The sequence below is a fragment of the Serinus canaria genome, chromosome Z, assembly GCF_022539315.1.
Source record: "Serinus canaria isolate serCan28SL12 chromosome Z, serCan2020, whole genome shotgun sequence".
NCBI classification, from domain to species: domain Eukaryota; kingdom Metazoa; phylum Chordata; class Aves; order Passeriformes; family Fringillidae; genus Serinus; species Serinus canaria.
The window spans coordinates 29604539-29628221 of NC_066343.1; the positions used below are offsets into that span (position 1 = coordinate 29604539).

General features: G+C 37.0%; 1 protein-coding gene across 2 annotated transcripts in view; it reads right to left on the reverse strand.

Annotated features, from left to right (window-relative positions):
- Window positions 1–413: 413 nt before the first annotated feature.
- The window catches only part of BDP1 (B double prime 1, subunit of RNA polymerase III transcription initiation factor IIIB), a 53029-nt gene continuing 29759 nt past the window's right edge, over window positions 414–23683 (reverse strand). For both annotated transcript variants that reach the window (XM_030237013.2, XM_030237012.2), the window contains exons 26-42: window positions 21552–21744; window positions 20168–20400; window positions 18953–19346; window positions 16988–17101; window positions 16684–16720; window positions 16179–16262; window positions 15324–15555; window positions 14191–14348; window positions 13438–13576; window positions 12685–12871; window positions 11338–11398; window positions 9613–9802; window positions 8055–8268; window positions 7100–7142; window positions 5949–6243; window positions 4465–4699; window positions 414–4097 (exon numbers count right to left, since the gene is read on the reverse strand). In XM_030237013.2, the coding sequence (XP_030092873.1) occupies window positions 3969–4097; window positions 4465–4699; window positions 5949–6243; window positions 7100–7142; window positions 8055–8268; window positions 9613–9802; window positions 11338–11398; window positions 12685–12871; window positions 13438–13576; window positions 14191–14348; window positions 15324–15555; window positions 16179–16262; window positions 16684–16720; window positions 16988–17101; window positions 18953–19346; window positions 20168–20400; window positions 21552–21744 (2938 nt within the window). In that variant the 3' untranslated portion in view covers window positions 414–3968. The remainder of the gene's footprint in view (window positions 4098–4464; window positions 4700–5948; window positions 6244–7099; window positions 7143–8054; window positions 8269–9612; window positions 9803–11337; window positions 11399–12684; window positions 12872–13437; window positions 13577–14190; window positions 14349–15323; window positions 15556–16178; window positions 16263–16683; window positions 16721–16987; window positions 17102–18952; window positions 19347–20167; window positions 20401–21551; window positions 21745–23683) is intronic.

Consider the following 23683-nt stretch of genomic DNA (forward strand, 5'->3'; position numbering starts at 1 on the left):
AAACTGTGTTTTCACGCACAGCCTAGAAAAGCCCTTGCCCGTCTTAGAAACTTGTCATACAGTAATAGCGACAGATCTTTTTAAAATATAAACCATCTTTGGCCGATTTTCTCCCTTCCGCGAAAACTTTGCTCTTCTTCAGTATTCCAGTTTTACTTAAGTCAAGGCCCTTATCTTTAGAGAAAGGTAACAGCAGGGAGTCTGATACGTAGTAAATTAAGCTGTATTCGAAAACAAAACCAGGGAACGACAATGCCCCTGCTAAACCACGCTCAGCTGTTACCAGCAGGTCTGTGTGCACCCCAGCGGCACAGCCCAAACTTCAGCTCTTCCTTTAGTTCACACTTATTAGCTTCATGGACTCCTAAGTATTTAAAAACTGCATCTGATACTTAAAGAAATAGCAACACAGGTAAAAGAAAATAATTTATTCACATAATTTACATACAGAATAGGACTACTTCCTGTGACACAGAAAGCTTATACAGGGCATCATACAACTCGAAGTAAAGCAGTTTTATGCCACATCTTTGCAAAAATGGTACACCTACGTATTGAGATATCAATGAGATTTTCTTACATCCTTCATCATTATAAAAGTTCCATACAGAAAACAGAACACAAAATTCTCTTATTTCTATTCAAATTAAGTTTGTTCTTAAAAAAAAAAATTCCTCTATCAAAGTGCATGTTATTTGCTGCAAGGAAAAAGAAAGCATAGCCCCATTTAACAATGCAGATAAGGCACCATAAATCTTAGTAATGAAGTAGTTGATTTTTTCCCCCTTATAACATGAATGCAAGCTAAAATGTATGCAACTAAATGTAGAATGATTATCCCCTCAGAACTCACTCAGAAGGTACTCACAGCAATTATTTCATAGCCACTCCCCAAGAATCTATTTTTAGGCTCTATGAGTGCAATTGATATAAACATGCCAGACATATCAAGAAGTAAGCACTTGCATACTTAATATCTACAAGATATACAATACATAGAATTACATGTATACATCAATGTCTTTCATAATGTTTACAGTAAAACAATATTTAGATAAACATTTCAAGTTAAATGGATTAGGCAAAGCACAAGATACCATCTGAACAGAAACTGCTGTTGGTACTTTTGAGGGATTTTTTGGTGGGTGAGGTGGGTTGATCAGATGCTTTCAAGTAAGTTACTCTACACTGGGACCACTAGTCCCTTTTCCATACTGCTAGTGACATTTCACTGGCAGAGCTAATACACCAATTTGCAGTAACAGTAGCTTTTTTCTGTATTTCTCCTCTCTGACAAAAGTTTAAAGGTTCCTTCAGAAGCTTTGTCAACAACTTCTGAAAAGAAAAACATTCTCAAACTTCACTATTTCAAAATTAATTACATATTTATATTTTTTACCTGCCAGTAAAGGATTACCCAGTCCAAACCTGATGATAGGTTTGTTTGAGAGCAGAACCAATACCATTTAAACATCAGTTTCACCTTCATAATAAAACACTTTGCAAAAGTACCTGCAAGTATTAAATAATGGGAAAAATTTTAAGACTACTCAAGCTCATACAAGCAGGAGTTTCAGACTAAATATTGACTCTTTCAGCGACCACCTAACTTTGAGAGTGCATAAACCTAATTACCTCACCCAGACAAATTTCTTGATGAGGTAAATAAAAACTTAAACTAAAATCTAAAGCTATATCAGAATTTTACGGCAAGTTACAGTACAAGCAGACATGCACATAAGAAAACCCTTTTAATCCAAGGGCTTCAAAGCAGAAAATCCTCAAAAGTGACATTATATAATCATGGTTTAAATCCAATCTCTTTGTCCTACTTTGCAGAAGGGAAACTGAGGAAGTCAATAAATATACAAACAACTACACATAAAAATAAGGAGAAGAAATTGTATCTATAGCTTTGTTTTCCAATTTAGAAGAAAATTTCTATTTATACCAGGAATATATCAATCTCCTAGGAATATATCAATGTACTACGAAACATCAATCTCCTCCTCCAAGTGATAAAAAGGTTGCCTTATGTTATCCATCTTTTAATAAAGTGTGTTTTTAAGTTTTCAAAAAAATTTTAAGGAAAAAATTGGGCTTTTCAGGTTACAATCTTTTAAATTATGTGGTTAAAATCTCTTACCAAAATATGCAATTTGGAGATTCAAATAAAAACACCTGCAGGGCTTGACACATGTACATATGTATTTACTACACCACTTCCAGTATTTGCATTCTGATCTTCAGATATTACATTATACCCAAAAGGTTAATTCCTCCTTCTAACATAACATACTTCACAAAAAGAAGTAAAGAACTTTAATAGTCAGTACCAAGAAGCTTTAGCATTAAAATGGAAAAGGATACTTGTTGCAAGATTAATCATTATTTCATTGCACTCTTCTGTAGGATAGTCATGCACTCACTATCAGTGTCTAAACAAGTGAAACCAGAAGCCAGCAGTCAGTAAGTAGTCTGGTCCTTTGACATCATTGTAGTGGTTTAGACTATGTTAGCATTTTGAAAGTTCCTGGGTTGCTTCAGAAAGAACCCATTTCATCTTCACAGCATTAATTAACAACATGTCCTAGGGTGACTTTATGATGCTTGTATCTCCAATCATCTGTTCTGTTTATGCTGGATATTAAGTTTTGCACCTTTAAGGCTGGTTCTGAGAGTAAAGGGGAAGAGAAGAAGCGCAGAGCTTGTTACCAGAAGCTGCACTTGCTCCTCTGCATTCTCTCTCACAGACTGTGTTGTCTGCAGAACAGACAAGACAGCAGGAGAGAGCTTTCCTTTGCTTTCAGTTAGGTTTTAGCTAGATGAGGCAGAGAAGTTTCCTGGACTGTGGCTTTTTTTTTTTTTTTTTTTTTTTTTTTGAGAACTGATCAGCCTTTTTCTGGACTGAAAACCCAGAAAAGCATGGGCACCTCACACCTGTGGCCCACTGGAGCCCAGGACACAGCATTTTCCAGCAGAGGAGGAACTGGTAACAGACCGAGTGAGCAGAGCAACACCCCAAGGAAAGGACTTTCTGAATTTGCCATCTCTTCAGAACAGTAAGAGGTTTTATTATTTAGTATTGTTAATTTTTTTTATGCTTGTGAATACTTTTCTTGTTAAATAAACAGGTTTTTCCACTTTTCTCCAAGGATATCTTTCCAAACCAGTTGGGGGAGGGGCCGCTTGAATCTGCTTTCTAGAGGGACCCCTTTGAAAATTTCCTCCCAAATTTGCCCTAAACCAGGACAATTACATTTTTTTGGTGCCCAACATGTGGGTCAAGAAAGTGAAAAAACCCTCTACTGATTGCATTTTGGTTCTATTCACTCTGCATTGAGATGAAGCAGTCAGTAACCATGTTGCTTGAATTCGTAATGTCTCTCTGGCTGGAAGCCTTCACCTGTCTCTGGTCCCTAGGCTGTTTTGAGGGTTTATTACCTTTCTGGTCCCTAGGCTTACATTTTTATCTGGAGATAGATCGAGTACTGTGCCTAACATGTAGCTTTTATAGTAGAGGGGCATGGATTTGAGTTCCTATTGTGCTGGGCTCAGTGACAATGGTTTATAGGGAGTTTACATAGGCATTGGAGCTTGTGCAAGATATGTTTGATTTATGGCTTCTTTGTCCAACCCCACATCCGAGTTCCAGTAGCATGTTTTTGGGGTTTATTAGTAATTGCACCCAGATTGTTAAAGGAGGAGCAGGAGATGAGGCTTTTCAGCCTTTCCTTTCCATATTCTCCTTTGAATCTGTTATGTCACTTTTGGAGAATGTTCAGTTTCCCCTGAATGTTAAAAAGATGACTGTCCTGGTATTTTATCTAGTACTGTTAGTCCTGGCTGACATAAAATGCGGCATAATGACTATCAGAACAAATTGTAACTTTTAAAATACTCTTTTCTTGTTGCAGTATATTCTGTGATCCTAGGTTTTTATGAAACCTTTTTATATAACCTACTTGCTATTCTGAATCATCCACTTCCATAAAGATGTCACTGAAAAAGTACTCAGAGATTTTGGTTGGCTCTCCTTCCTTCTCTTGATCTTTAGCACAAAGAGGTGGCTTCTCAGATGAGTTGTTACTTGGAACCTGATAAAACAAGAAAAGGTTGCTCTTAACAGTCTTCATCAGTATGCACGTGTAAATATATTTACATATATATGCACATGAGCTACTTGTAAGGGTATTTTATTTATGTAGGAATTTTGACCAGAGGGGAAAAAAAAATCAGAGCTTACTGAAAATGAGAAATAAATAAATATCCATGCAGAGAAATATCAACTTAGTTCCCTTACAAGTTTCCTAAACATGCACAAGTCAGAATTTGTCAACTGGAACAGATACTGGACTCAAAACATGAATGCTACAAACCCATCTACTCACTCCTGAAACAACTAGGAACAACTGTGTTCTTCACACCTCAGAAATGCATGGTTGTTCAAAAGTAAACTCATACCGTAACTGCAGCATCAGCGGCTACATGCTCATGTTCCACAGATGATGAAGTAGAGGGAAAGGAACAAGATTCCCTCTCATCCTTAGTGGACGGAGTGGGTTTCTTTAGACTTCGTTTTGGAGTCACAATTCGTGGCTTTTGGATCTTCCCTCTATTCCCTTTGGTGTCTTCTGCAGATTCAGAATTACTCTTTTTGCAAATTAAAGATAAAAATCCCAACGGTTTTCGTCCACCCCTGTTCAAAACAAGTATAGTCAGGATGTCATAGGATTGCTCCATAAAAGGAAGATGTAAATAGCACTGCAGGAGTCCAATTCTATAAACAGAAAATAAAGACACCTACAGGACATATGAAAATTTTAAGGAAAAAAAACAAAAAGTCATTCTGAGAAAGGCTTTGTTATTACTGAATATTCTGGTACAAGAGTTTTTCTGAGCAGTCACAGAGATTCTTGACAATTTTTAAGCCTGAGAACAGGAACCTATTACTTGCTGCTAATCCACAGCCCTTAACAAGCTACCAGACTTTCAGAGAGTGGTTCTAAGAAGGATGGAGGCACACTTCTGAAGAACAAACTGACAATTCTGAGGATCCTTCATGTAAATCAATGGAAAACCTGATCCCCAAGGATGGGGCTACAGCAGACTACCTGCTACAGGGTTTTAGCCTATTTACAGCAGCAAACCCAGACCAGTGAGCTTATGGAAATCACAGCACTGAGGGAGGCAGACAAAGCCTTAACTTTTCATGTTGTTAAGAGTTTACAAATTAGAAAGTAAATTTTAAGGCAAGGATTCTGATGTTAATGCATCACGAACCAATTGCTGTAGATATCCCAAATATAAATAGACAATACTGGTACACAAGCATAATGAAAAAGTAAATGCCAGATTAGAAGAAGCCAGTGGAGCATTACAATCAAAATAATTAAGCCCAGGAGTAACAGAGAACATGAACTCAAAACATTTAAACAAAAAGTACAGAAAGGTATATTTAAAAAATTAAGTCAACATATCCTCTGAGCTGCCAAGACTGAAACTCCTTTGGGGAAATTATTTATGTCAGTCCTAAAAATTCAGTGTGCTCAGTACTGTACCTGTAACAAATCTTACTGGCAGGATGAACACCAAAACAAGTGGGTGGGTATATATGTCTCAACACGAGACTTACTATGGAAAACAACAAATTATCCTAAGTTCCTATCACAACCAATGGATGCCTGCCTGACAAAAGGCATCTATCATGTCTAAATAGACACACAATATGTCAGTAGTGCCCTCCAGTTGACCTACTAATTTAATGAGTAAAATAATGCAAAGTTCAAAGCAGACAGTTTGATGCTTTCTGATTTGCAGGAGAGTATAGATACTGTAACTCTTAGCCATGCAGGTCACAAACAACGGTACTGAAAAGATGTCAACGTGGAAATATGATCTTTTTTTACAGAACAAGCTGACAAAACATTATTGCAATTACTGCATACCTCACTAATGGAGTTTTTGAAGATGATGCTGGGCTTCTAGTATGTTCCAGCTGTGCAGATTTATGCACATTCTCCTGCTTTCCTTGTCCACTTGTTTCTGCTCTTCTGTTAGAGGTTAATCTAGACATAACATCCTCTTCCATTTCAGCTGCTGCATTCTCAAGTGGTGCTTTCCCTAAGCTCTCCGAAGTCTCAAGCTGGCTTCTCTCAGCCAGTTGTGAGATAGACTCAGACACCAGTACAGAAGTAAGTACTTTTTCCTTTCCAGAAGACTCTGTTTTTTGGAAAGGATTCCCTGTAAAAGGAGTTGAGAGTCAAAGACCTCCATGATAATACAAGAACCCAAAAAATGCATGATATTAAAATGGTTTGAACCATTTCAGCAGAAGGGCTGAATTTTTGTTTGGTTTTATTTGTCCATTTATTTTTATGAGTCACCACTATGAATTAAAAGTTCGTGGTCTACTTTTAAAGCCTGTAAGATCACAGAGATGTTATGGGAAAAAACTGGTAGAAGTGTGGTTTTAAATTTTACAGCACACTCTCCCCCCCACCTTCGTTTATTAGCACTCCACAGAACTTAGTCTAGTCACCTAGCTGTTTAAACTTCTACAGCTTCCCTTAGAAGTCTTCAGAGTCAAAATCATTGTTCACCAAGCCCTTCACCGGCTCAGATCAATGAAGATTGCATTATCAGCAGTTCTGCTTTTTCTCTGTTTCTTCAGAGGCAGATTAAACAATTCCATACTTTTTCAGTAAAAATGAAAAACAAAATAAAAGTAACTATTTTGGCATTGTGTGGTTAAAATGACAGTTAATAATTTTGATTATTAGTGCTCTTTAATAGGTGGAAATATTTGCTTAAGAGATGATAACATGTTTAGTCAAAAAAACCCTCTCAAATTTAACCAACAAACCAGCTACACCAATGCTTTTAAAACCATTATTAAATAACCAACTTTTATGTCATTCAGCACACCTCATTTATAGCAGAAAGCATGGAATGGTGGTATTAGTGTATTACCAGGAAAACTTGTTTCTACTGTTGTGTTAGATGGCCTCAGACAGAATTATTTAGCATGACAACCAGTATTAAGTTGTGATGTGTTTACATTCATTATACTTCGATTTACAAGTTTACATGTACATACCAGAAGTTACCACTGGCACATCTGTGGATTTACCTGAATAACCCTGTATTTAAAAAAGAAAAAGAGGTTGTTTTTTTTTTTTATTGCTCTTAATACAGAAGAGACAATGAAGTTGATAAACTCATATCACACATGCACAGTTCAAAGAGAAGGACTGATACAGAAGACAGTGCAGCATAACTCATCACTTAACTCATTTCCTAAGAGGCTTTTCAAGGTGTTCTTATGACAAATTACTCAAGACAAGGATATTGAGATAAGAAATCAAAGAAGGAAGAAGATTGTTATCCATCCCTTCCTAGAAAAGCTCTCTGAATCATCTGGGGAATTACCACCCATTCCTACACCAAGGTACACTATACAATCTTAGCCCACTTACAAAGATTAATGGTAGTTGCTGCCATTAGCTTGGTCATCTTGTAAAAAAGCACAGAAGGATGCTGGAAAGATGGTGGCTTGTTTTCACTGGCAGTTTGCTCTTTTAAACTAGTATCTGCTAGTTTATGTTAAGAATAAACAGGAACATATCTATCTAACAGCTTCTTCATGTAACAGACATAATGCAGATTCAAAACATCATTCAGTGTACCTAGACATCCTGCCAGTCACCCAATATATCTCCAGAGTTTCCTCTCCTGCAATGCCATTGTTATAAGGGTGATGCAGAATGAACCAAGTAAGACATATTACCAGTCTGTCTACTAGGAAGTCTAATTCAAAAACACCTGAGAGCCTTCAGATTCTCAAAAAACTCTAATAATAAATAAACACCCAAAAACTGTTGGAGATTTAAAAAGTAAAAATCTATAGGTGTTGATTTTCCTTTTCAGTTGTATAGGCATATATAGTACATTTTTAAGCAAGACACACCATTAAAAATAAAGATAATTAAAATGCTCTATTATGTGTTATGCATCTACTCCATGGATGAAAACTCACAAAATTATGATCTCACCTTGTAAGTGGTTTCCAGGTTATTTTCCACTGCAACAGTAGATGGAGTTTTCTTGGAAGGAGGAAAATCATTCTCTTCAAGCTCAGCTGCCAACCGTTTTTGAGCTGTCTGCAACTTTGGAACAGGGTCTACTGCACTCTCTAGTTGTTCGGCTTCCATACTGCTGTTTAAAGGTCCAGTAACCTTACCAGCTGCAGTTGTCAAGGATCCAATACTGTTCATATATATAAAGTCATTATTGTGGCAGTACAAGAAGCCAAAATTTACTTTGTATAAGGTTTCTGTATGGAAAGTACACACAAATCTCTGGTGATACTCTCTCTTGCTTAATGTCAATGTTAACCTCAAATGTACTACCAAGAAACAATTTGTTGTGTTATCTGGAGTTAGTTTCTGTAGTCATATGGAATTTAGTTTAGCTGCTCTATTTGAGCTCCATTTGTTCTTTCATACAATGCAAAAATATGGCAACTTATTAACTGCCCTAGAAAAATGCTAAAATACAGTATTATTTATCTGCACAGGTGAACCCCCACATGCTGTATGGTCTCAAAGACATAGAGACATATATAAGACATACAGAGAAGCAGCAGAGACTAGGAAAATATGGTAAAACTATACAGGAACAGCAAGACAGAACCCGTACTCTAATTCAGCTTGTCAGCAATTCTGTTTATCGTTAGTTCCAATGGAGTTAGAATTATTACACTGTGTAGCCAGCATTCATTCAAAGACCTATCTTTTCAATAAAGGAATGATATTAGTATCTGATATCACAGGGCAAGATTCTCCACCATTATGTGGAATTGCATCACACTCTTGTTATGATCTGAGGACTTTCATTAGTATAGTATTAGGGTTTGTGGGTTTTTTACTACTTTGCAACAATTTGTTGTTGTTTTTTTTTTGTCTCCCAAATGGACTAACAGATTTATTTCAACTGTAATGTTGACATAAAAAATTTGTTACACTGCATTCAGAGGTACTCTTTGTAGAAGAAATTCAAACCCTTTTGTATTGCAGTAGACAAATCAGCTATAATTCTTTGGAGTAATTAATTAATTTGTGTTTTCATCTTGTCTGCCTTTTAAACAGCAAATTCAAGACAATAAGAATTTACATCTACTGTTTATCATGTTTTCCAGAAAACCATCTAAATGAAAAATCTGGATGAGCAATTAATAAACAGCTACTCTACAAAACTGTTACAGTACTGTAAAATGTAAACATGCTTAGATTTTTTCATTTCAATTGCTTTGCATTCTAAGTATCCATAAGGCAAAGTAAAGCTAAAGCTGGAAGACCTGCTCTAAAGGGTAAATCAAAATTAACACGACATCAAAATCTCAGCTAACTAAAACAGTAAATTTAAAACACCTATAGAATCTTCCTCAAATTGAATTAGAGCCCTTTTTACTTTCTTAATTTTCTAGCCATCCGTCAAAATTACTTCCTCTTGCATTTCTTTTTTTGAGAAGTTCTAATCTGAACTACACAGTCAGAAAACAATCAAGGTACACAAAAACTGTTTCACTTTGATAAAAAATAAAGCATTTACCTCTCCACTTCAGTCACAGTGGTTTCACTTGCATTTATTGAGCTGATAATTATTGGGGCTGGTAGTACTGGTTCTGAAGTTTGTTCCACCATAGCAGATGTGTCAAACTCTTTTGAGCCAGCTGGGATTTCCACCAATGTTAAAATGAATGTCTGTTCTTCCTCTGGACATCTATGGTCATTATTCACTACTATAATTTTTTCAGGGAAATAAATAACAAAAAAACCCTATTAATAAAATATGAAATTATGCTGTTGTCTTCATGTCCTCCCTACACAGAGTACTGAAAATTTAGGCATTCATTCTTCCATGGAAAAAGGCACTGGACATATTCTTGAGACAACAGGCTTCCTGACTTCCCAGATGAGATACACATCATCATTTCCTGGTGCTTATTCACTGCAGAGGAATCCTGATTACCATTTAGAATGAAGAATATTAAAAATGCATAGTAATGATGAAGATTTTAAAAGGGTGTTCTAGCATTAAAGAGCAATTTGAAGTTTAATTAAACTTATGTCATGGTGGTCAAGTGGCTCTCTGTCTTTAATTGCAACTCTCAGGTATTAAGAGTTACTTCTTTAAATGGCAGATGTCTACTATTTTGAAGGTAAGCACAGGATTACTTCCCTCACTGCAGAACAGGATCTGAGAAGCACAATCTTGAATTTAATAGATGAAAAATAGAAATAATTTAATCAACAAGCAGATATTAACAGATAGCTGCTACCTGCCATCTGTTAGAATTTAAGGAACAAACACTTGTAAAGTTTTCAAAAGATGGAAAACAGCAATGGTACTCCATTATTTAAGACAGCTCTCAATGAGGTAAAGCTGTTATTCCAACCTCAGCTTTCTTGGATTCTTCATCTAATTAAACATGGTTTAAGATGCTTCACCCCAAGATTCTTGCAATAATAGAGCATAGCAACAGATGTCTAAGAAGTATTAGCCTGATCTTTCGCAGAAGCTCACGAGTTACAGCTTTGGACTGCAGTTTCCACGTAAAGTATTCTGGGCTTCTGTCACTGTGACGATCCCCTATGTTAGTCAAGAAGTGTTCCCAAACCAACCATTTCAATTTGTTCTAGGGAACAGCAGACATCGCCTTTGTAACCTTCATCATACTTGATCAGTTAGGCATTAATCTGTTGACTCAGTACAGCTAAAGAAGGAAGTTTGATTGTTTTACACGTCCCCTCTTCTTCTTTCCCACTGCTCCACACTTGCACAGTACAGCCCTCCTACTCACAGAACTCTGACAACAGCATTCACTTGATAATTTCATGAGCAACTATAGCTCATTAAGCCAGTGGAAAACTACAGAGTTTCTCGCCCTCTGTCATGTTCAGTTTTTGTTGGGGGAGTCAGAGGTGCATGAAGTACTCTAAAAACTATATACTGTACCTACCACAAGGTAAGCAGCAGGAGCTCTTAACAGGGCAAAGAGAGCAAGTTTTCCTTCCTCTGATACTTTAACTTAAGGGCTATTCAAAGAGTTCTCAAGTCTAGTTTCTATTAATGAAATGAAATGACAAGTGGCTAGGGAGGGGAATGTCCTTATGCTGTGGATCATTATTTGTGTAAATGGAATAGATTGATTAATTTTTATGTCAATGAAAATTTTTTTTTTAATGAAAATTTTAGGGTTTTAATTCATCTTTTAGTAAGCGCAAGATAAACAAACGTGGGCTTTTGCTAACTTTGAATATTAGCATATTATACCTGAAGTTTCTTCTGTGCTGCATATGCAATGCTGTTGAGCATCCTGAGTAGAAGCTTCATTCTAGAAACAACACAGTTAAAAGAAAACAACACAGTTGAAATTAATAAATCTGGAAAATTACTCTAGGAAACAGGAAGAAACAAAGCATATCAAATGCTGAAGATCAAAAAAATCCAATCACATCATCATTATTTCATTTGTCAATTTTCACTTCTAGCTGTTCTAGGCTGAAGAGTATTAACAAAGACAAGAAACACTGGGGAAATATAAAGTTTATATGCAGCTTGTTGTCTGAATTGATAGTTTGTCTAAAGAAATTTATACTTCCTACGGCACAATTCTGTCAGAGATGACTCACACAATAAATTGTTCAGTGGCACTAAGAAAGCAGATTCCTACAACCCTTAACAAACCACTGAGTGCCAAATAAAAACACAAAGCTCTACAGCTCATCTATTCCTTCTCTTCTACAGCCTGTCCCTTTACTAAAACCAGGAATTAATTGAACCAGCTGATTGAACCAGCTCTACTGCAAGCTGCCTTTTCTCATACTCTCTCTGCCAGGCCTGTAAGAGCAACATCATTCTTGCACATTGTCCTAATATGAAATCAGCCTTGACGCAGCAACCTGCTGCACTCAGGAATCAAGCTTCTATGCATCAGCTTTTCCAATGAAACTACATGCTCACTGATCTCAGACAACACTAGAAACCCTAGAGAATTGCAAATGAACCTTTCTCATGACAAAAATAAGGTATCTTTCATTTATAGTAGGAACACAGACACACAAGCCACTGCAAAGAAATGGATGTGAAAGACATATTGTTTACCCGTGACAATATCCATGAGGATGATATAAATTATATAGATATATGTAAAAATATGCAAAATTTGTGTATGTCATATAATAATATGCATGTAAAGCTCTTAATTGTTTTTTTTTTAATAAATGAGAAAGAGCATAACAAAGAACGCAGTTTGTATTGCTCCATCCAAAAAGTAGCATTTTAACTTCATTTTAATGTAAACAAATATAACAGTAAGAGGTCACACTGAATAGATACAAGAATCCTAGGTAACTTGTTCCATCAAGATTTCTTGAAAAATTCTCCCCAATTTTGCTAATGTGCATTACTTGCTACTAAAACATTCTAAACTGAGTTTTCAAAGATTAAGTTTGTCTGAAAGATTGTTTGGATATGCCCCTGCAAAAAAGCAAGTTTCATTTACCAGCTGAAGTACCAGGTGTTTAGAACTGTTGAGTATATTTGCACTGAAAACCACTTTCTTTACAGAATTTCAAAATCTGGGCACTTTTGGACTGTAATTAAGTTCTTGTTCTTTACCTGAGTAAAGTTGACTGTACATATATGGTGCTCAAGAGGACAAGGACTCTGCTCAGACAGTTCATCCACAGAACTTGGATTTGGACAATCTTCTAGTCCAAGGTGTGATTTTTCAGGTTTTGGTGATGCAGTTAGATGTCTTAAATCTCCTGAATTTCCACAAGCATCTCTTATCTGCTTTTCTATTCTGCAAGGTATATATCCAGTTTATTTGAAACCAGATGAAGATACCCAGTGCACATGCTAAATTCTGTGTTACAATGTATTTAATAGGAATAATACGTAATTAAAGGGAAATGAAGTGCCTCTTTAAAGACTACATCATTGTACTAAACAGAATGCATCATCTTTGAACAAATCTACATAAGAATTTCACAGAAAGGCCTATCTAACTTCAGTAATACTGAAAGTTCGACCATGCTGGAAGCCTTATAAGCTCTTTAACATTTCTAAATGAATCAACTCATTAACATTTCCTTGCAGTTTCATGAAAGACAGTTAAGCAGCAAGGTAATTTAATAAGTTCTGAAATAACAAACAGAAGTTAATGTTCTATCTCCAAAAGCTGCAGCACAACATGAAAGGGATAAAAACCTGAAGTCTAAACTGTACGCTATCTGTGTAAACACATACACAGTGTTTTCCATTACAGCACACTTTTTCCATTACAGTCACATACGACAACTGAACTTCAGCTCCGTATTTTAAGAGACAGAAGGAATAAAGTCAGTATTAAATGAGGAATCTTCTTACCTCTCAGTTTTGTCTACTTGCTTAAGTTCCATACTTCCAGATGCAAAGTCATGAAGAACTGAAGAATCACCTGCAGCTTGTCTGATTGGTTCTGGTTCCACCTTCTGCATTTCTGCATTACCCCTTAGAGTTGCAGGATCTAAGTTTTATAAGAATAAAAATTAAAATACTGCCTTTTCAGTCTGTGGGTGTGTATATATATATTTATATTACTTTTTATATTTAATCTTGTATAAATTAAAGTTTTGTAGTATGTTTATACAGACACATATACATGAATGTGCACATGAATACTTGTGTCTTAAACACACATATCTCATCTTGCCTTTTCTAGTTTGCCAGTGGCATGAAGACAATTAAGAGTTTCAAGACCACCTTTTTTGCAATTGCTTTAAGAATAGAAAGCCAGTTCTTTTTATCCCCTCTTCTACTTTTAATGAAAGGAAAATACAGCAATAATAGAAAAAAAGTACACTGTATTTGACTGTATTTCTGTAATTGTCAGTCCAGCAATTTAAGTGCCTTCCAGGTATTTTAATACCTGCAGAAAAAACCTGCTACTTAAATTTCATTTAGTTTCATACTGAAAGGTATTCTCATGTATAAAACAATATCACAAATGGGTACCTTATGTTACAATGGCGATGTTTCATCTGTGAACATGAATGGAAAGTGAAGACTTTCAGCTTTGCTTCCTTTCATGAACAGATGTGAATACCATTTTCAGAGCCCTAGGATAAGAAACAGGCTTACCAGTTTGAATTTGCTCTGGTTGTTCCACAAGTACATTTGCACTAAGTATCTCCTGAATTATGTTTTCATTGGACCTCAATATTGCAGAGGTTGGCTCAGGCTCCAGGTGTTCGCCTCCTGTCAGTCTCATACTATTCACCATAGGCAAAGAGCTACCACTACAAGTAAAAGGAAAGATGTCATCCATAGAATCCGTGATTTTTGACAGTTAGTGAAGAGAAGATATAAGAGATATGGGGTAGATCAGACAATGAAGACCTGAAATGCAGGCTGCAACTGGCAGAGAAGACAGAAAATTACCCGGCAGGATAAAAAAAAAATAAAAATCATCTGCAAATTAAAACAGACAGATATACTGCAAACTAGTATGTTTCTAATGTAAAGGAATTAAAAAAAAAAGGCAAATTGATATGTTTAAATAACAGGAGAAGATCAGAAATCTAATACATATGACATAGTAGTAAGTTCTGGTTTGATAATATAATTACACTGGATGCAAAATAAATTATCTTGGATTAAGATTTTTCAAAGAGCATAATCTTATATGTTGTTCAAGCAGTTAACAAGTTAAATACTCTTTTAAATAATACATGATCACCAGCAGACGTTTCTCTGGGGAAGTGTCCCACTAAGGTGTCTTGTATTTCACAAATGCAAAAATTATTAATGATCATTCACTAAAACCATAATGATGGAAGATCATCTGAGTTCCTGGCATCCCTTTGCTCTAAATCTTTGATCTACACCCCCACAGCAGCAGTGACACTTAAGCAATTTGCCTAGGTATGATTAGCTGTAGAGAACTTTGCATGAAAGAGCTTGATAAATAATTAAGAGTGATCCAGTACATCATTAGTTTGCATATTTTTTTTTCCCCTCTTCCCTGGGTAAACCTAATTTCATGAGAGAAAAAAGAGTTGTAGAAACCCAAAATTACATACAAATACTTCAAGAAAGTAGTAAGAAAAAGATGAGAGGAGTTTTTGCAGATTACATACTAAATTACATAAACTGAGAAACCTTTACTTAAGCAAGACTGCTTGCAAATTGATAAAAATGCCAGAAAGAACCTAGCAAAACTAAACAGTGCCAGAGGATCTCTCTCACTAAAGAAAACGAAGTAAAAATTTAACCTGGTATCAGTAGCATCCATCTCTGAATATTCTTCTACACCTATTCTTGTGCCAGTGATTTGATACTCTACATTGATGTTGTTTCCATCCTCAGAAGGCAGCAATTCCTTGACAGAAGTGTCTGAAGCAAGTGAACACTGACTAGAAGTTCTATTTTCTTTGGAGGAAGCGTGAATTACAAGGCTATGAGCCATGTCCAGGTCATCTTGAGCAGGTAACATATGTGTCTGTTCTGGTTATAACAATAAACAGAATGGGAAAATTTCATTTAAAACACTCAGGTTTGGCATGTATATAAAGTTCAAGCCTCATTTAACAAAGTTTGTATTCTCCAAAGACACAGATTCAAATCACAGATAAACACAGTCCTAAGAGAACATTTTTGTAGTAAGAACACAATAACTAACATTCAGCAAATGAAAGCAGATAATAAATGCTACACCAAATCTATAACAAACCCATGTAATTTCAGGTTGTAGCTAGTTAGGATGTAAAGACTATGCTTTACATTAAAGGTCTGGAAAGATCACTGAAAGTTACAGTCATTTAAGCTTGATCCCTTTTGTCCAATTAATGTGCCCAGATCAATTTAAATATGTGCTTCCTAAAACAGGTCACAGAAACAATTTTCTAGCAGTGATACAGTTGGCAGTATTCAGTAGGGTGCTAGCCTCTTTCCAGCCAACATGCATTTGCTGAACTCACTGTGTGCTACAAGGACTAAAAGCATAAAAGACTCTTGACCTCCTGCTATTCAGCAGCATGTGGAAGAGCTCTGCAGCCACTGCTCCATCCCTCCTTAGGTGGACCCAGAAAACACAAAAGCAAGGCTTTGTCCCATAAATCAGATCATACCTTCAGTGCTTGTTTTTAACTGGAAATTTGGATCACCCATTGCAAGTAAAGTCATAGCAGCTTCAGCGCTTCCATCGTTAATTCCTGTGAAGTTGTTCACACACATTAAAAGTCACAACCACATTAAACAGCAATCTGCTTACCCATATTCAAAATCTGACACTACTACCAATACAGTGAAGTACATATTTTTTTAATGGACCTTATTTATGAATCAAAATGCTTGTAGACAAGCAGCCATTCTCAACCACAAATTCAAACTTCTGTTAAAACATTGAGCAGTAACATGCCTGCCTTTAAGCATGTATTGGATACAGGTGGCAAGGTGTTGGCAGCAGGGGACTGCCCTGGACACAGCCAGCTCCAGCTGACCCACTGCAGGACACAGTTGAGCCTGTCAGCCAAGATGGTGGCACCTTTGGAAACATATTTTAAGAAAGTGGGAAATGTGTATATCAGTAGCAAGTTAACAGGAAATATATAAGCAAGATTGTTTCATATCTACCTTTGTCCACATCCGGATTTTCATGTATGATTGTTTCCTTAAATACAAAGAAAAAAAATATCAAAGTTCCATATAAATTGACCCCAATTTTTATTTAATGCTTACATGTAAATTATGTGCCCACAAGTTACCCTGGTTTTAAGGCTAACAATATTTACTAACAGAGTTTTCCCACAGGTGTGCCTCACATCTGTGTGGGACAGGTACCAGTCTAATAAGCTACACAGTTACATTCAGACACAGCAACAAGAGACAGCTGAAATAGCTTTGTATGACCAATGAAACAAACAAAAGACATTCTTACAGCTGTTGAGGTGCTTTCTTCTTCCCTCTGTACTACTGGTTGGATAGAAGCACAAGTAAGACTTTCAGCATCAGTAGCCACCTGCACATCTGGGATATTCACAGATATTTCCAGCTGTAAAAGTAATTTTACAAATATTTCAGTTCATCAGATGCACAAGAAAATCTGTCAAATGCAAATTTTTATAAACCTAACATATTTAACAGATGTTCAACACCTAGAGAAAGGCTTTGCAAAAATCATACCTTCTGATTTGAGAAGGAAGCAGTGGAATGAACAGAAGGCAGAACAGGTACTGCTACCTGCAGCTAAGCGGAAGCATCAGAGAACCTAAGGACTTATTTCTAGTCACTCACTTCTCCACTGAACTAAGTTATGCAGCTGAGATCTTTTATAGTGACTGTTTACCTCAAATAGGTTTTCTTAGTTTTTACTCTTTTTCTGCTTTTAAAGTCTCCAGGTGGGAAAAACAGTATAGACTTATTTAGAAAGCAAGATAGGGAAACAATATGCAGACACATAGAAACATACCCACTCACCATTTCACCTATTTTTTTTTCTTCCTCAGCAATGTATTTTCTGAGAATTTCAGACATTTGACATTTTCAGAAATGTTTGACACAAAGTTTATGATATTTCCAGGGAAGTTCTTACAGAAAACACTACTCAATCTGGGTTGCTCTCAAAGGCTTGCACTTTACAGACTTTCAACTGACCTATTTAAATTTTACAACAGCTAGGTCCTTGGGTATCTAACCACATTTCTCACTAGTACTCATGTCTCCTAAGTGTTAAACTACGCAACTTAATTGTAAGTTGCCCAGTATATGTAATGTGTGTCCCCACACATTACATATACTCCACATCTCTGAAATCAAGGATTCAGTGAAAGTTTCTATGCAGCAACTTTACTGCCAATTATCATTCTAGAAATCCCTTCATGTTTTGACTGAGCTTTAAATCATTCTGCTGTTTCACCTGGAGAAAGAAGAAGTGATTCTTTCAGGAGACAATAAAAACTAGAATTTCAATGGGCAGAGAGGAAGAGTTCTAGAAGTAGTGGTATGAAAAAAAGCACTAGAAAGCAAAAAGCACTGAAGTGAATGGAAAGCGGTGACAGGGAAAATAATAGAAAAATGTCTTCTACTGGATGGTGTAAGACCTAAGCATGATACAAATGGTATGAAATAAAGGATGAACATTGTACTGGCCATGACTAGGATGAAGTTAATTTTCTTCATACCAGTCCACATAATGCTGTCTTTTGGATTTTTAACTACAACATGGTTGGTAACACACCAGTGTTTCGCTATTCCTGCACAACTCAATGCTTTTTTCCTATTCTTTTACCTAGCAAGGAGGCCAGGGGTAAGCAAGAGGTCAGGAAATCACACAGCTAGCACAGCTGACCCAAGCTGATCAAAAGGGAATTCTGTATCATTTCTGACACGCTCAGCAATAAAAGCTCAGGGAAAGGAGGAAGAAGAGGAAGCCATTTGTGGTTAGGGCATTTGTCTTCCAAAGTTACTCTTACATAGACTGAGGCCCTCATTTCCAGGAACTAACATGACAATGGAAAACAGCAAACAAATTCCTTATTTTGTTTTTCATTTACATACATGAAGGAAAAGCTGCATGTAACTGTCTTTACATCAATAGAGAAATCTTCTTGCACTCCTAATATCTCCTTGTCCCACAGGAAAATGAAGTAAGCAAGCAGATGTATGTGTCTGGCTGCTGGTCAGGTCAGCCTACCTGACAGTTAAAAGCTTCCTGGCAAGGGGGACATGACATACAGAAACATTTTCCTTATACGCTCATTTCCTAACATTCAAATACGAAATTGAAATGCTCCATTTGATCCATCTTGGGCCTCAAAACAAATACCCAGAGATACAATTAGAATAAAATCTTTTTAAAACAATCAGAACAAAATTACATAATCAGAACCCAGCTACACAATACCTCCTCCACAGTTTCCTGTATCTGCATAGGAATTGGTTTTGGAGATCGAAGACCTATAGGAACAAACACTGGAGCCTTGTTTACTTCCTCTGATGCAAAGCATTCATCTTCATCGTCAAGCTCAAATTCATCTGCCTCCTCATCCTCCTCCTCCTCTTGAGAAGCCCGGAGGGTGACAAAGGTTATCTTTGAACTTCGGGGTTCCTTCCCAGATTTTCTTCTCTGTGTAGTTTTCAAACTTTTGTCTCTGGTAACACTCAGTTTAGCTTCTTGCCTTTGACTCCCCTTCTCACTGTAATCAGTCTCACACTCAGAGGCAGAAGAAGTAGCAGTTTTTGGCTCTAACACATGTTCTGGCAGTGCTGTCTGTTTTGATGATCTCCTGAACTGCCTTCTAAAGTACAGAACAAAAACAATGAAATCCAAGACCTTCCTAAGAGAGGGCTACTACAAATCAAAATACACTGAATTTAAAAAAAGTTATCATTGTGACCAACAATGCAAACTATTTACTTCCTAACTTTATAGCAACAAATAAGTATTTAATCAGAATTTAATTTCTTCCTGTGTACATAAGGTACTTGCTGCAAATATGTAGTAAGCAGTTTCACAGGAACACTTCCAGTTGTCTTTTGCTAAAGCTATACTAGAAGCTCCAAACTATGACACTTTAACTGATCAGACTACTGTTTACAAACTGAAACTGTTAGGTGATAACTACTTATCTGCTTTGGTTTCTCAGACAGTATTTTCTTCAATAATCAGTTACCTACAGCTTCCTCCTTCAAAATCATGGGCACAACCACTCTAAGTACCAAAAGCAATGACAAACTTTACCCCCACAATATCCTCCTGGGTAAAGTGGTGGAGAATGGAAACAAATGGTAGCAGAGGAAACTACTAGCACAAAGTTTCTCTTTAGGTTAATCCCACAATCCCTGTGTCCCCAAAAATGGATAGTCTCATGTCCTCCCCTATAAAATCAGGAATTTCTGTCGAAACCATGGGATAGATTGGTGACAGTGCTGGCTGTGTTCATTTTATGAGAATACAGGCAAAGTAAGAGACAAAGGAGTATCTGCACACATCTGCTAAGTTCAAATGGAAGACACAAAAACTGACATGTTGCATGCACTCACATTACACATGGCAGAACTATGGCCAATAATTATCAATCAATTGAGTTTGGTTTACAAAACAAAACAGTTGTTTTACCTTGTGAGATTGCTTGAACACTTTTCCTGTGAGGTAGAAAGCTGAGAATCATGATCTTGATCTAAGTGTCTCTCACTCTCCGATGATATCCCCAGAGACTGGAGTGCAATGTCCTGCCTGATTCTCTTACTGAGAACATCTCTCAGAGATGTTTCTTCAACATTCTCTGCAAAACTGTGTTTCTTTGTAGCTTCCGAGAAGGATCCTGATTCAACTGTACTACTGGAGTTTTCCTGAACAGAGGAGATTATTATTGCCATATTAAGTGCCAAACATTTGTAACTGGTTTTGGTGACTTTAAGAACCTAGTTTGAGGATCTTGAGAACGTGCCCAGCTGTCATCTCTGATAACTTAGGATATCCTTCCTGATTGCCTTTAATTTTGGGTTCTATAACAGAGGTGTCATTAACTGGTGTTATCTATGATACTTGAATTCACAGTGCTACTGGTAGTTAATGGACCGATACCATGCTCAATTTATCAAGAGCAACAACCATTAGGAAGTAGGAGAGATTAATAATTTTCTAAAATTAATAATTAATAAAATATTAATTATTTCATTATTTAATTATATTAACTAATTAATTGTTAATTATAAATAATTACTAAATTATTAATAATAAATTATTACTTATTTTCTAAAATTAATAATTTTCTAAAATTAACTATTAATTTAAAGAATGACTGGCAGGAACAATTTTTTTTTCCTGCCTTGGGAACAAGGTAGGAAGAAAAAGACTATCATACTTTATATAAAAGCATTTAAATATTATTCAACATATATCAGCAACCACAGTTCCATCAACTAGGAATAGTTGGCTAAAAGAATATGTTAACTAGAAGTTTCAGTCATCCATATTAAAAACAGGGAACACCAGATAAACTTGACCCAGTTATCACAGAATTAGACAGAGATGGAACTAGCGTGGGCTAGAGATGGAACTAGCGTGGGCTAAGTTAGGCCTGCTGCGCAAATTCAAGAAGATTTGAACTTTGTTCACACTCATTTTAATTTCTAAGTATACTAACACAGATTTTAGGTAGTATCTGAAATTAGGTAATTACCTTAATTTCCATTGTTCAATGAATAGCGAACAGTAAATTATTTTTAAACAGCATTAGCACATTTTTATTATAATGCAAATTTCTGATCATATAAACCATCAAACTTCAGACAACAGTGTATATTAGGTATTTCCACAGGTTTTAAATTCTAGTTCCATTTATTCAGCATAGTTTAAAATGGTTAATTAAAAAAAAAAATCAAATAATCTCATTAACATTTTCCAGCCACATACTGGATTTCTGTACCACCTATCTTTCTAAGAACTTGGGCAAAAGGATTGAGGTATAACTGGCTCAAAATACATGCTCAGCACTTACCCCTGATACACCTGTTTTCAATAACACCAAAAGCTCTTCTTCATTTTTCTCAGTATTGTCCTCTTCTCTGTTTTCACACTCTTCAGGATAATCTCTTTTTTTAGTAAGTCTCATTAGGTCTGGCCTCAGGTTACAATGGGGTTCTCTTCCTCTCTGCTCACTTTCTTCTCCAGAATGTAATTTATCATTGGACCTACAAAAATATTTTTCAATTTTTACTTCTGAAGAACTACAAAGTACACTCTATAAGCTTGGCTTACTATCAGATATTTAATACTTCCAGCTAGAAATGATGTTGGTTTTTTTAAATTTTTATTTGCTTAGCTGGCTACATGTAAAAAAAACCATAAAAGAACAAAATAACCACTGCACAAGGGAGATAATTCATCTGCAGCAGTGGACCTTCTTGATTAGTTTTGGGAAAGATTTTAGGAAAGAAAAGAACATTAAGTCAGATAGACTGGAAAGTGTCAGCTATACCAACACAGGTCTCCAAAATTAAGCAGCCATAGGAACACTACATTCACTATATCCAGTGCTCAAGGTTCTATTGCTTTCAAAAAGGATACAATTCTTACATCTGTTCAAACAAGTTCAGACTGGTAAGATAGAAATCTTGGCCTTCTACACTCATGGCTTGAGAAAAAGGGACTAAGAGTAATCCAGAAGAATACAATTTAGTCAACCACCTCTCAGTCCCTGAGAAAGCGATGAACAACTAAATCTGGAAGCTACTTCCAGACACATGAAAAAAAACCTAACTTGGAGTAGTCAGCACGGATTAGTAATGGGGAAGTTATGCTTAATCAACTTGATAAAATATTTCAATTAAATGACTGGCTCAGTGAAGGAGAGGAGTAAATAGTGTCTGCCTGGACTCCAATAAGGCTTGTTAATACTGCTGAACATTGTCTCTTCTAACATGCTAAGTGAGATCATGAAGTACACTAAAAACTGATTGAGTTGTCAGGTTCTGAGGTTTGTGATCAGTGACACGAAGTCCAGTTGGAGACCAACAACCACACTGTGCCCATGGGTTAATACTGTATCGACTCCTGTCCAGTATCTCTACAAAATAATCTGGATGATGGAGCAGAGTGTAATCTCAGCAAATTTACAGATTAGGCAAATCTAGAAGAACTGCTTCCCAAGGACACAGACAGCCAAAGGTTATACTGGCCTCCAGAGGGACCTGGAGAGGCTGGGGAAGTTGCCTACGGAATCCTCAGGAAGTTCAGCATGGGGAGATGCAAAGTCCTGCACCAGGGCAAGAACAACCCAAGGCCCCAGCGCATGCTGCAAGCCACCCAGATGGAAAGCAGCTTTGCAGAAAAGAACCCAGCTGTCCTGGTGGTCTCCGAGTTGAACATGAACCAAGAAAGTTCTGTGCAGCTGTGGCTGCACAAACAGTTAATGATGACCTGGGCTGCAGCAGGATAAGTGTTGCCAGCAGGCCAGGGGAGGGGATCCTTGCCCCGTGTTCAGCACTGATGAAGCCACACCTGGAGGACTGACCGGTTCTGGGCTCCCTGGTAGGAGAGACCTGGATGCAGTGGAGATGGCCCCTCAAAGGGTCACACCGATGGTAAAGGGCTGGAAGCATCTCTCCTATGGCAAAAAGCTGAAGGAGCGGGAACTGTTCAACCTGGAGAGAAGGTTCAGGGGGAGCATTCTCTCAGGGATCTGAAGAGATCCCTCTTGAACAGCTCCACAAAAACCCAAGGGGAGGGTGCAAACAGCACAGAGCCAGGCTCTCTCCAGGGGTGCCCAGTGACAAGACAAGAGACAATGGGCAAAGAGTGCAAGACAGGAGGTTCCTTCCAAGCACCAGGAAATCCTGTTTCACTGTGAGGGTTACCAAACACTGGCCTGGCACAGGCTGCCCAGAGAGACTGTGGAGTCTCTATCCTTGCCAAGACTGAGAAGCTGTCTGGACACAGTGTTGGGCAACCAGCTCCAGGTGCCTTGATGTATTCATTTTACTTGGCCTGGTTTTGGTAGCAAGGGGCTAGAGGGGTGGCTTCTGTGAGAAATTGCTGGAAGCTTCTTCCATGCCCAATAGAACCAATCCCTGGTGGCTCCAAAGATGCACATGCCACTGGCCAAGGCTGGGCCAATTAGAAATGATGGTA